The sequence below is a fragment of the Calonectris borealis genome, chromosome 7 (genome assembly GCF_964195595.1).
Source record: "Calonectris borealis chromosome 7, bCalBor7.hap1.2, whole genome shotgun sequence".
Taxonomy (NCBI): domain Eukaryota; kingdom Metazoa; phylum Chordata; class Aves; order Procellariiformes; family Procellariidae; genus Calonectris; species Calonectris borealis.
In genome coordinates, this window is record NC_134318.1 from 5,948,937 (window position 1) to 5,962,885 (window position 13,949).

The 13,949-nt window shown below is 42.9% G+C and overlaps 1 protein-coding gene across 7 annotated transcripts in view; it reads left to right on the top strand.

The window, feature by feature from the left end:
- Nucleotides 1-13,949, top strand: part of MICU1 (mitochondrial calcium uptake 1) — a 110,526-nt gene that overhangs the window by 31,294 nt on the left and 65,283 nt on the right. For 5 of the 7 annotated variants that reach the window (XR_012674237.1, XM_075154125.1, XM_075154131.1 and 2 more), the window contains 2 exons: nucleotides 2,930-3,092; nucleotides 12,725-12,768. Coding sequence is in view for 4 of the 7 variants with exons in the window: in XM_075154125.1 (XP_075010226.1) it covers nucleotides 2,930-3,092; nucleotides 12,725-12,768 (207 nt within the window). In the remaining 3 variants the exon portion in view is untranslated. Of the gene's footprint in view, nucleotides 1-2,929; nucleotides 3,093-7,602; nucleotides 7,714-12,724; nucleotides 12,769-13,949 lie in introns of those variants that run through there. The other 2 variants (XM_075154129.1, XM_075154128.1) reach the window with 2 other exon arrangements.

Genomic DNA, 13,949 nt, shown 5'->3' on the forward strand with positions numbered 1-13,949 from the left:
CGGTCATGAAAAATCCTTAACTTCACATTTTGCTGTCTGATACTGCTCTGAGACCTAATGCAAAATAAGACTATCGGCTCTCCACCTGCTGCGCCCTTAGGTCCTATCTTTGCAAGGACGTTCAGCTGTTTTTTGTGGGAGGGGAACCCCCGAACCACTCTTATATTTCTCATGCATGTGGACAAACCTCTGGGTTTGCAGATCTGTGTGGGGTTGCGCTGCATGCTGAGACACGAGATGTCTTTTTAGCCTGTGTGGTTACTAGGCCTTTGTGAGCCATATGTGGCTTTTTAGCAACAGACTGACCCTCCCTACTCTAGAGCTGTGTATTCAAAACTGCATCCGTGTGAGTGTCTGGCAGTCATCCGAGGAAGCTTTTCATTTTGCAATATGCGTGGAGAGAAGATGAGATGGCGAATGATCTAGGAAAGGGCCACGTAGTAAATGGATGCTTTGCTTCTGTTGCAAATGATGATTGTGGCAGACTTGAAGGTCTGAACAGGGTGTTGGAAAATTGCTGTGCCCAAAGTTGAAGCAAATGGTATAGATGTGAACGGGGTGTTGGAAAATTGCCGTGCCCAAAGTTGAAGCAAAATGTAGACTGCTTAACATCAATAAAGCAGGGGCCTTGAGGATCACCCTGAGCTGGGGAGAAGAACAAGTTGGCAGTGAAGTTGCTGGACCGGTAAGGAGGAGTCTCGGTAAAGATGTCAGGCGAGGAACGACGGCAATGCCCGTACTCCAAAAATGAGAAGAAAAGTACCTGGCAGCAACAGGCCTGTCAATAGCATCTTAATAAGATCTTAAAACAGATGCAGAGGAAAGATCCATTGCAGATGTGAAGCCGAATGGGATGCAACGTGGTTTTGCTGGCAGAAATGTCAAGACTAATGTCTCTGGTGCAGCAGTGGAGTTATTGAGTAAAAGAGGTGCAACTTACCTAGCTGGGTTGAAGGAAAGCATTTGATAGTGCCTTGCAAGAAATTATTCCACCGGCTTGCAAGATCAGGAGTAATGTAAAGTCTCGGGCAGACGAGTGCTTTAGCTAGAAAGCAGGCTGTGTTGAAAGGGTGTCATGGATGGAGGGAGCTGTTGGTTGTGGTCTGCAGTGTCTGCTCTTGGCTCCAGTCTGGGGCTTGACATTGTAGCTGGTTTTAGTTGACTTGCTCGAAGGTAAAAGTACTTAACTTTGTTTTTTGGCTGATCAAGTTGGGTGGGGTATTATTCATCATGAGATCAGGTCATGCTACAGGAAAGAGGGAGAGATGGGCCTGCAATCACAAGTCAAAAGATCACTTTGGTATAACAAGTTACCACCTGCCAGGTGGGAGCTGTAGACAAAAGACATGCGGCTTTGCAGCTGGAAAGAGCTGGGAAAGCCCGTGTTGTCGTTCACTGCGGTTCGGCTGATAGATGGCGACTTGTAACTTTGCAATAAAACAATTGCTTTGGATCCAATGACCTTATCTTTGGAGGACCTTGTTGGACTGAAGCAATAAAAATGGGATGAAGTTTGATTCTAGGTGCAAAGGCTAGGAAAAAGAGGGAGTAGTGACAAAGATTTTCTTCTATGCAGGTGGCTACAGAAAAGAGGGAGCTGGTTGTATTGGTTGATGCAAGGACATTTCTTTGTTCCTGATGGGCTTGATTATAAAAAAGCTATGGTGATGTGAAGAAGAATAGGGAGAATGCTTTAGATATTGTCAAATCTGTATCAGTGGGACCTTCTGCCGCGTATTGCTTGTCCCCTGGTTGCATTTGCTGGAGAGCTGAGCTGGAACAAGTGTAGAGGAGAGAGGCTCTGCTTTCCCCACTTACTTTACCCAAGCCTGGATTGGGGGATTAAAAGCCTTTGGCTTGTTTTATCCTAGAAATACGAAAAATTAGAGAGGGTGTTTTCTTTCTGATAAAAATCAGGGTGGAGAAGTTGTTCAAGTTAAAGGACAAGGCTGAAACAGGACCAAAGGCATAAATGATCTACAGATGCCTTGGCAGTACCCTTGATCTTGCCTGTTCTCTTCCAGCAGATCGTTGGTGTTTGGTTTTTTTTTCCCTCCTGTGGCTCTTGGCCAGAAGTACCGAAGGTTTCAAGTACATTATGGACTGCTAAACATGGTGTATAATGCAGGAATAAAAAGCTGAACTAAGAAAGAAAGTTTTCTGCTCTAATACATAATGAAGCGTAGGTCTTTGTGCCTTTTTCCTCCCTTGTGGCCTTATGTTGTGATTTTTGTTTATAAAAGCTTTCTGTTATCTTTGATTAATTCTAGCTGTCTGTTGGGGAAAACAGTTCTAGGTACAAAATAATCGCTACTGGCAGAGTTAGCAAGTGGCAGATTGGTGGGGAGAAGAGGACTGAGTGAAGAATGTTAGAATTTTGCCAATGTGATAGAAAAGAGGAAAAAATGAGGTTGGGTGACTGAGCAACCAGCTGCGGCTCCAACTAGTTTTTTCCAAGACTCGGCTTGAAAGTAAAGCTTCCTCCTACCTCTCCAAGACTTTTCTTTTACTTCATTTATTAATCATAAATCAGACCCTTGAACACCGTGGTTAAAATGTTGAGCTGCTTTAGATTCACAGATGTGATAGTAGTGCTTTTTTATTTTCGTGTTTAAAAGCACCTTCAGGGATTTTGTTAATTTGTTTTTTTCTCTGCCACCATGGAGGATCAAAACTTATCGATAGTAAAGACTTTTAGTGTTTGTTCTTAATTCTGGGACATCAGAAGTCGATACTTCCAATTTTCCTGGTAGTTCAAAGGCTGAGGATAGGAGGAATTTTGACCCTTTCAGCATTATTTCTTTTAAGTGTTGTGTTGCTGCACACAACTTTGTTGTCGTGTGGCAAAACCTTCAGAGGACTAAGATGCTAATGTGGGTGTGGAGGGAGGAACAGCGCACATCTAATGCTGGTTAAATTTCATTTCCAGGTGATGGAATACGAAAACAGGATCAGAGCCTACTCGACGCCGGACAAAATCTTCAGATACTTTGCCACTTTGAAAGTCATAAACGAGCATGGTGAATCGGAGGTTTTTATGACACCGCAGGATTTTGTGAGATCGATAACACCTAATGAAAAGCAACCAGAAAGTAAGTGATGTGTGTGTAGTAATTGGAGAAACTAATATAGCGAAGGGGAATAAACTCTCCAGTCTCTGCTTACCTGATCTTTATATTTCCCATCAAACAGTTACGTTGTCGGGTATTGTCTGTCTCGTTATGTTGAGAGGTACGGCACAAAAGGGAGGTTGCTGTCTGATTAGGGTGCTGCCACCGTCAAAAGAAGTGGTGTTCTCAACCCACGCGTTACGGCAATGCGGCGATGTGCAGAAGGATAACGGAGATGTAACAAATGCAGGAGCGAGGCAGAAAGCTACCAGTGCAACCGTGCAGGAGACACGCTCATCTCTCCAGCAGAGCTGCAGCGTGTCCGTGCCAGCTTGAACCCGGCTGACTGGCAGCAGCGCAGTGGTGCCAAATAACGGTGATCGTTCAGGTTCAGAAGTGTTGGTTGTGGTATGCTTCTTGGGAGCTTGGAGCCTGGGATTGCTAGGGCTAGAAAGCACCTCCTGAAGCTATGTATTCCATCTCCATGTTCCAAACCCAAAATTAGCCTAATCCCTTGCATGTTGCCTGAAGTGCATAGTAATCTTGTTGGCACGCGCCCTTGAAGAGCAGAGAGATGACTTTCTTGTGTATTTACTAGTGAAAAATTACCTTGAACTGAAACATTTTTAAGAACTGTTTGTAAACCTTCAAAAGGAAGATGCTTTGACAAGGAAAACCTTAGCGATAAAGGGGTCCAGGCAGCCGTGGCTGAGCTGTGATACTGCTGGCCAGGGTGGGACTCACCTCTGCTGGCTTCAAATTCCCTGCGGATTGCAGGGAAGCATGTCAGCTGTGGTACCTGTGGGGGTTGGTAGGCAACAGGCGGGAGAGCAGACGCTGTTTTTTCTGGTCTGGAAAGCTGTGTGCTGAGCAGTTGGTAAGAGGTCGGTTTTTGTGGGGTGGCAGGATTTTGCCTGTCTTCTGTTTTGGAGATTTGTGTTTTGGGTGAGACGTGGGAAATCAGGTTTCTTGGTCTCCCATAGTGTATCTCAAAGACTGAAACAGGCTTTTGTCAAATTAAAACTCCTCTTCTCTCTGCAGGCATTAATGAAGAACATCAGACCCCAAATGTTAACTTTTTCAGAATGGGGTTTATGTACGAACTGTGAAACTGTTTTGGTATCTTACGTGACAGCTGCTAAATAAATATCATGTACGCTTGTGCTTAGAAAACAACAATATGAAGTGTGTGCAGGAGGGGAAAAAAATAATCCTGGCATTAGTGTTAAAACCATGTTGGTGAATTGATATTTGGGATTTCACCAAGTCCTGAAAATGGCTGTAGTTTTCCATGAATTACATGGTTCCATCTTCAGTGAAGAAGTGGTTTGAGCAATGAACAGAAGATAATGTTCATAGATGCTGAAATTGTGTGTTACCATCTTATCTGTCTAAAGCTCCGTGAATTGGTAAGTTGAAAAGCAGAGCACCTGATTGAGTGCGAGTCCTCCCATGCAAGTCGTCTTTTTTTTTTTTTGTCAGCCAGCTTAAAAATAGAAAATATCTTATGTTTAATTTCAACGCATCTGATTCTCTTTCACTTCTTCCATGCTTGGTGCATTTTAAAGTGTGCACAGAAAATATGTGGAAGAGTGCTCAGAAAACACCTACTGTGGAGACAGGCGAAGGTGACTAATGGGAAATAATTTGTCAGTCTTAGCCACTAACTTTCCACTGTAACTATTACTATCCTGGCTAGGTGAGCGGCTTCAATGGCCCCGTGAAGCCTGTTGTGCCTTTAAGTGGCTGCAAATGCTGCCAGTCAGTGAAACAAAGCAACCTATAAGGGAAGAAAATTGGTTTAGTGATACTTACAGGTGCTTGGAAAGTGGAATGAGATGGAAATTGAGCTTTGGCTGCCCATCAGCCGGCAAAGCAGGAGCATGGGCATCTTGTATCTTGTTGGTTTGAAAAATCTGTCTTGAGGACCGCTACCGTCATGGACTTGCTTCTAGACAAAGCTGCTGCTAGGATGGTTGTTCCTTGTGAGTGCTGTACATCACAACAATCACGGTAAATGGTTTTTTAATACATAATGAACAGTAGAAGAGTAAAACATTTAATGCTACAGTAAAGTCAAACCAGCCATAACCTTGTTCCCAAATGTTTTAAAAGCTGGTAGTTAAAAAAAAAAAAGTCTGATTTTAAAACCAGAAGTTAAAGACAAAGACTGCTACCTGCTGGCCGGTTTATTTCTGTTCTGTAGTTCACATCCGTTCGGTACTTCTGACTCATAGGATAATCTCGATTATAGATTAGTGGGGAAATGCCGGGGCTGCTTTCTCCCTTAGTCATGACTCGGGTGTGCCCTCCACCAGGGCTGGAGCATCCAGCCTTCGTCCCAGGGAGCTTCTTCCTTCGGGCAGTGACGTAGCCCCAAGTGCTCCTTGGAAATCTCCTTCAGGCAGTGACGTGGCCTGCTGTAATCGTACTAGCTAAGTAGGTTAATGCTTGAACTGAATTACGGCTTACTTTCCGCAGTCCCACTGACCCCAAGGTTTTCCGTGAGTGGTATTTGTTGATAGGTTTGTGCGGTGAAGCAATCGCCTTCCGGTCCTCTGAATTAACACGGTCCTGCATAAGCAGCCCAAGACATGAGCAGGGCAGGGGATGCTCTGAATGCTCAAGATGCTGGTCCTAATTTCAGTGAGTAACTTCTTGTTAATGCGTCTGCTATTTTATGGAGAGAAAATACTGTAGAATATAAGTGATATTGAGTAATGAGGTATCGAAGTCCCTGTTGTATTTATTTTTAAACTGCTGATCTGCTGCGAGGTATCATATGCCTGATTCATTTTTATGGATTACGTAGGGGAAGTTTGATTTATTGTCAATAAAGCGTCAACTGAATTATAGACTGCGTTTTGCTAGCTTGGGGAAAATGAATGCCAATTCATTAGCTCCTGTAGATTGCTTTCTCTTAATAGTTCAGTAAAACTTCCTGCTATAGCTTTCCCAAGTAGGCAAGCCTGTGCTTAAGGTGTGACACACTCTTGCTGAGCTTGGCAGTGTCTGTCAGAATAAGCCAAAGAATGGCATTAAATTTGGAAGCTGCTTTAAAAAAAAAAAAATTTCTTTATATGCTATCTGGAAAGCCCAAGCGCCAACAGAAGCGTGGGCAGCGATATCTGCTCCCTGCAGTCCTCTGTTGTTTTTTCCTCCCACCTCCTCTGGTACCCAAGAGGTAGCTCATCTCCAAGGCTGGATGAGCAGGGATGGTTGCTTCATACCTCGCGCTTGCTTGGTACCCCAGCCCAAAACCAGCTGAAAATACTCCTTCTCAGTCTCCGGTGGGAAGGGTAAGGGTTTGTAAAAGAAACCCAATGTAGATGTTGCAGCTCTTGGAAGACAGCATGGGTTTTTGCTGAGAAAGGTGTATGAAGCCATGACACTTCACAGGAGCCGTAACCGTGCCCGATACTTGCAGGTCGTTGCTGCCACGTTCTCTGTAGTCCTACGTAGCTGTTGGCCTACACGAATGTTTCCAAGTGCTTGGACCTGCTCGGTGGTGCCCTGCCAAGTCCTCCTCCCTTTCCTAGCCTCTGAGTTCCTGCCATTTCCCCGAGTTGCTCTGTTTCCATTTGTATTGGTTTTTTTCCTGGGGGAAGCGAGTACTTAAGGACATCCTGGACTAAAAAGGAGCTGTGGCATACTCAGCCAGTACCAGGGTTTTTTGGGGCCTTTGTAGTAAGGATTGAAAGAAGTTAAAAAAAGGCTTCATATCTCATTACAGCATGCTGTAACGAAGACAGGTTATACCCAAGCCAGTGTTAACCTTCCTGGTTAACCCTGCAATCCCAGTGTTAACCTTCCTGGTTAACCCAAACTCCTGCCACATGAAAGCTGCCTTTCGAGATCCACCACACTCTGCAGCAGCTCAAATATCTGAAGTCTTGGAAATGCCCTGGAAGGTGCTGCTTTTTTTTGTTTGTTTGCAAGAAACCACAAATATGCTGTCAAAGCTCAGCCAAAAGCAGCAGCTGTGCCCCTGCAGCCTCTGTGCGCAGGACAGTGTCGGAGGAGAGGAGCTGCGAAGGTTGGAGCCAGTATCTGGTGGCTTGATCAGACCATATAGCTTGATTCTTGGTTTTTTTGTCTGGACTTCATGAGCAGCCGAGCACCAGCTGGGTTCTGGATTGTTGCAATGCTTGAGTGATTATTTGTTATTTTGAGTTAAGTTTGTAAAATACAGATCTGATCTTCTGTAGAACCAGCAGTCATGAGCTGTGACAAGCGCTCACCTGGTCCGGTGGGGAGGGGGAGGGCTCCCTAGGCTTGTACAGGTCCCTGAACGTGTGCAAAGTGTTCGACTGGGGTATTTAAGACCCCGAAGGAAACTAGAGATGCTGAACTTGCCTTCTGGTTTTTGATGGGGACTTATTTCTGTCTTCTCCCCCAAATACATCTTCTGGAGAGGTATTCAGGGAAAGGGTGTGAGTAAGAAGGGGAGGTAACTTGGTGTTTTTCTTCCAGAACCAGCAGGGTGAATAGATGTGGTTTTTTTTTTTCTGTGAAAATGTCATTCCTAAGCAAGGATCATCTTTGAGCCTGTCATGCCTGATACGAGACCCCAGGAACCTAGCCGAGGAGGCGCAAGCGAGAGGTGCGTTTACGTGCATGCGTATGTGATAGTCGTCAGAAGAAACAAATAATTAGGGCTTGCAGTATAGATGATGGGTTGGTACGGCTGATCTGTTGTGTTATGAATGCACGTCTTGTAGAGAGACTGACTTGCCTGTTGGAGGAGGGGGAGATAGATGAGAGCAAAGTAGTTCCTTGGACAAAATAATTCTGGACTTTAACACAAACCTGAAAGTGTTGCCCCCTGAGAAATCTCAGGCAGCTCACTGTTTGCTTGCAGATTACATTTTAAATTCAGGCAAAAATACTCATGTGAAAATCAGAAGCTGGGTTACAGCTCTGGAGCTCAAACTTGCTCCAGCATTTTCTCCTCCCATAAAGTAGCATGTTGCATGCCTGGTTAGCAGGCTCCTCTTCAGTCTTGGTAATTAGCCCTTTTGCTCATCTACTTGCAAGAAAAAGAGGATGTGTTATATATCAAGCAACGAGAAGGGAAAAGCAGATGATGAGTAAATGTTACCCAAATAATGTGAAAAATCTGACAAGAATATAAAGACTGGAAGGAGTTGAAAAGGTTTTTCCATCGGTGGAAAACTGCTGGCATCCCAGAGGAAATCATGATGGTTTCTAATTGATCTCAACTGTGTTCTTGGCATAATATAATCATTCTTCTGGAAGCTCGTTTGTTAAATATTTTTTAAAACTGCAGTCTATAATCTGCTGCCCATGGCTTTTGGTTTTTTTACAGGATAACATCAAGAGCTTCGTAATTGTTCAGATATTTATCAAGTGTGGTAATTAGCTAGCTTTGAATGAATCGGTGGCATGTATGTTTTTGTTAATCAATAGAAATACAATAAGCATTTGACTTTAGATTTCATTAGAGCTGAACAAGCGTAACTGCAGGTTATTCTGTGTTTACATAAATAATTCCTTCTCCATTACAACATCCTCCCCAGCCCAAAAAGAAAGAAGTAAACGCAGAGAATACGGTTCTCCTGTTGAACACCCTCTTTTCCCCGTTGTGGCAGGCAGTGAGTGTAAGTCACTTTGATTTATTTTGAAACATTTTTATTTTTAGAGTACTGTGAAAGTACCATCACATGAATAAGAGTGGGGGCCTTTATTCTTAGTGCTGGTGAGTAAGTGGTGTCAGTCTAATCTGAAATAACACTTATAGTGATGCTACTTGCTTAGCTACTCCACAGCCGTGCTGCTGTTTCTTTTGGTACGCTGATGGTACTTTAGGTAGTATCAGAATCTCTAGGAGTAATACATAGTGATACTTAAAGATTACAAGCAAGTAATGGCTATGGCGAGCAAATTTGGAAATCGTTGCAGGTCACTGCATTGGCACTGCTGAAGGTGAGCGGCTGGTGCGGGACCCTTGGCTGGGTGAGCAAAAGGGACTTCGATAATCGGGACGTGTAGTGAAAGGTGAGGTGTTGTACAGTGTTTCATGCAAATGAAAGGCGTATTCTGGGACAGGTCGTGATGAAAGCTCTGCGTTTGTTCGAGCAGAAACAAGCATGGAAGCCCCACTGCTCTGGGTGGTCACTATGCAATCTGGAGTAGCTGTGGTGCGTGTACCTTCGGTCCCGAGGAGGCTTCGTGAAGCAGCCAGGTATCCTGAAACGATTTCTGGATTTCATTGCCATCTCTCTTGAAGGAAATCCTTTAATCCATTTCTGAGAAAACAGTATTTCAGCTCCTGCTTTTCAGTGAAAGGTGGAAAAGCTCTTTCTTACTGTTAAACATGCCTATTAGCTTGTGTTCCTGCGGCTCGTCAGCAATAGCCCAGCCAGGGGATATTTGTTTTATGAGTGTATCACTTACAATACGGCGGTAGCTTTAACTTAGCATGCTGCCTTTTGAATAACAGAGATGTAATAACTAACATTCTTTCCTTTCCTTGTTCAGATGTGATTGTCCTCATTCGTGCAGTGTTCCCATTAGCTCTCCAGCCCACGCAAACGCTGAATTCCTATTGTAACGTCTTGGAGGAAAAGCCTTTTGGGTTTTTATGTAATGTAAAGAAAGAAGAACACAGGCATCAGGCAACAGTCCCTCTTTTTTCTTGGTTTCCTTTTGTCAACTTTTAAGATTAAAGACTAGTGGAAAAACACGTAGCTAAGTCCATAAAAAAGAAAATAAACTGTATTGGAAAAAGGAAAATGTATCGAGGAAAACTGTATGCCTTGAACGTATAAATGCCCTTTTTCAGCTGTTGAATTGGCTTATTCTGTTGGGAACTATGGTAAGGGGAATTTTATAGAGGGACTTAAGTGTGCAGCTTAATTACTGCAGCGGAGCAGTAATGGCTGGGAGAAAGGGTGAGCGTAAAACACTGATGTGAAGCAGTATGCTTGTGCTTGCAATAGGTAATGCTGTCTTCCAGGGCACGCTGATACGTTGACGTGAAAAAAGGCAGCAGCAGAAGTGACAAATTTTTGTGCTGCATTTTCATGTAAATGTCTCTCCTTGATCTCCGAGATACATAAACCAAGGTTATATATTTGCTTCCCATCAGATGTGATTGTGTCAAAGGAGGCTGACATGATATAGGTAACGATAACTACGTTTCTGTAACAGCTACGGCGCTGTAAGCAGTTTCTTCAGCGAATAATGAAATGCTGGGAGCTGTTGAGCTTGAGGACAGACCTGGCAGCTTCTACACCTGGCATGAGGGTTTGGATGCAGTTACAGAAAAGCTATGTGTATGTCAAAGTCCATCGCTCTGTCCTGCGCAGGAATAGTCTCAGGTTACCCAGATGTTTTGTTTTTCCCGTGTCTTTTCGCTACACGCCACAGCAATTGAGGAAACACGTGGAAACAAACATCTCTGTGCTTAGGTGAATGGGGCTGGACCAAACCCCAGTCAGGAGACAAATTACCCTGTACTCAAACCTCCTGATTTCACCAGTGTGTTTTTCTTTCGTTGACTCCATTGTTAACTCTTGTGCTTTTTAGTGCCCCCCCCCAGTCACACCCCACTTCACCTCCCCTTTTCCCCACCTCGTGTTACATCTGTGGAGAGCACAAAGTTCATATTATTAGCTTTTTCCTTTAGCATAGGTACTGGTATTCTGCCTTTTTAGGTGTCATTTGATTGTTTTTAATAACTTTTCTGTATGTACATACAGACATATATATAACTATTAATTATATATTATATACATAGGTGGCTGTTCTAGGTGGCTAGAAAAATATATACTATTTCTTTTATATATATATACGCACACACAAACAAAAACAGTTGTTAGTTCATCTTTTCTTGCTGTTCATATGCATGAGCATCCATTCATTTTGAGTCATCTTTGAAACCTGTTTGCTTTCCAAATAGTAGTGTCCAGCTGTGGGGGGGTTGCCATTAAGGCATACTTTCACTTGCTATTTTTAACCTGTGTCCTTTTTTAGCTTTCTGTGAGTACATGTGTAATGTTGGGCTGTCAGGGATAGGTCTTATGGGACTATTTCCTGGCACGGGAACAGGACGTGTGCTTGAGAAATGACTTTATTATGACACATGGACATAAAGCTAAGCTCAGCTTAGCGGTCAGCATCCAGATGGATGGTCAGGGGCGAGCTCTGACCAGATAAAATGTCTCTGGTAAAATAAGCACATTTATTAAATGAATCCTGCCTCTAAATGTGACAATACTTACTGTACTGCGTTTATACCCACAACTTTGAGGAGGACAAAATTCTTCAGAAGATGGTTAAAGTCTGAAAATGTGTATGAATATGCAATTTTCACTCTTTTGTCAGGCGCACAAAATATTGAGAAGGTGCTTTCTGGCTTGAATATTCACAAATCCAGAAAGCCCTCTGACAATTGGCTCGACCTTTGAAATTGGTGATGGAGGAGTTTTAGCTGCTTTGGTTCAGAAAGGTCGAGGGGGTCATGCTGGAGCGATGAATAACTCCATTTTCTTCAGCATAACCATTATGAACCTTTCCAGTAGATGAGAAGGGTTTTATTATCCTGCTCCGCAAGCAGGTGACATAGCAGGCATGGGAGAGGTTTATTTTGATTTTTTTCCATCTTTTTTCTAATTTAAATTTAAATGAGCATGTGATAATTATCATAAACAGTGGCAGAAAATGCATGGGATGTAGCTCTGCTAAGGGGTTTTATTCTTCAGAGAACTGAAGAATCGGCCCGTGCTCTCCTGAATTACTGGAAGTGCTCGGTTTGAGTTCTGCTTAATCTCCTCTCAGGGCCCATCTTCCCAACTTTGGATTGCAAAGCTCAGATAATTAATTTTCCTGAATATTTTTGTCATGTTTATATGTGCATTCACCAGTGTATGTATAGCTTGCCCGGGCACTGCGGATTAATAGAAAGGTCTGTGCTTTAACTCTGCAAATGCTAGGATTTTTTTTTTCCCCCTTTTCAGCATAGAAAAAACATTTTGTGATGATATGAGAGATTGCATTTACTAGTATAAATAACCCCTCTCCCTGGCTTTCTCTAAAATACCCTTCAAGCTAAAGCACTTGCTTTCTTACGAATGCAGCTACAACTTATCTCCTTTAAAACCTATTTACAAGCAGTTTTATACTAAAATTTGAACAAGTGTTCGATTTATTATTATGAGAACAATTCTTTGTTTTTCCATTTGTGAGCCATTCAAAAGGTGTTATTAGAAACAAAATAAGAGTTTTATGAACGTGCATGAACATGGGGCATCACGGGTGAAATGTTTGCCTGGTAAATGCAGAAATCTTCTGCTTTGGGGTGGGTGTTTCAGGCTCTTGAGAGATGCTGGGAGCTGTGCTCCTGTTGTCCCTGCTAGAAGGAGGTTTTCTTCTCTGATGCCATGAGTTGTTGTCTTTCATGATCAAAATACAAAGTACAAAATGCATGAAGCCAAAAAAATCTTCCTTCTCTGTCCTTATACTTTCTACTGATGTTATTCAGACAGTGCATTTTACTTTGTACTCCCCACGCGAACAGAAAACCCAAGAAATGCTTACTTTTACACTCTAAAAGCATTTTTTTGAAGTATCTTTTTTTTTTTCTCTTTCAGACCTGGGCCTGGATCAATTTATAGTGAAACGCTATGATGGGAAGGTGAGCACATTAGACTATTAAGTGTGTATTATTCAATGGCTTTTTTAACCTAGAGTCCTTTAGTTATTACTGGCATGTGGGTGTAAGTTAAATGAAGTATTTGAAGTATTCTCTTCTGAGCTTTTTGTTGTTTGGTAGCATTGCAGTACTTTTTACGTAATGATAGTGAATGAGAAATATATTTTTTTAAAGGGGTTTTAATGTTTACAGACAAAATTATTACCTCTTCTTATGTACTCGTAGGCCAGGAAATTACAGGTTGTGAACACATTTCCTTGCTGCTTCTTTATGACTGTGAGAGCTCGGTGAGCTACGCCGTTTTGGGGAGAATTCACTTGACCTTTCCCTTCCAGACTCATCTCCAGATTCCCAAAGGAGGGAGACACTCCTGTGTTTTTATCTGCATCCCGAGCATGTATTTCCCCCCCTATCAAACACCCTTACTCCATTCCCCTTTGGAAGCCTAGGTCCTTCCTACAGCAATACACGACTGTTCTGAATGTTTGTGCTGTCACGATACGTGTTGGTAAAATGTTGAGCATGCTCTGATCTAGTTTTGTCTGCCTGCATAAGTGGAGCCGTGCAGCATCCTACCTGTTATGCAAATCAGAGACCCAATTAACCACACCGTAAATCCCACTGGTATGGAGGAATACGGTAAAGGCAGCTCTGGCCCTAGGACTAGCAGCTCATATCAACTTCTTGATGCAGATAACTGCAGGTTAGTTAATTTTCCATCATAACACCATGGGCACATAATGGTACTCCAGCTTTTAGCAATATTTTCATTTCCCCTGCATCATCTGAAAGTAAAGCTTCTGTTTTTTTTCCAAAGGGAAGTAGCATCTGATCCCTTCATTGCTGAGTGATGTACCTGACACATAGTGTCAGGCATTCCCAGAAAGCCTCGACCCTGAAAAAAATGCATTTAAAGCTTTATATAAACATAGCATGGGCCATACACGTGCAGTTCCCTGTCTTGTTTTGTGTTTAGTAGGGAAAGGTAAAGACAGAAGGTGATCAAATACCTGGGGTCCCTGTAATCAGTGGTGTACAAGCGTTCTGGTTACCCAGGCAGCAGAGCGAGGTTTTGCTTGGAAACAGACAATTGGAAGATAGTATTTTGGCAGTTAGTTTTGATGCATAAAACTACGAAGCGTGTTGTGAACACTTGTTTTCTT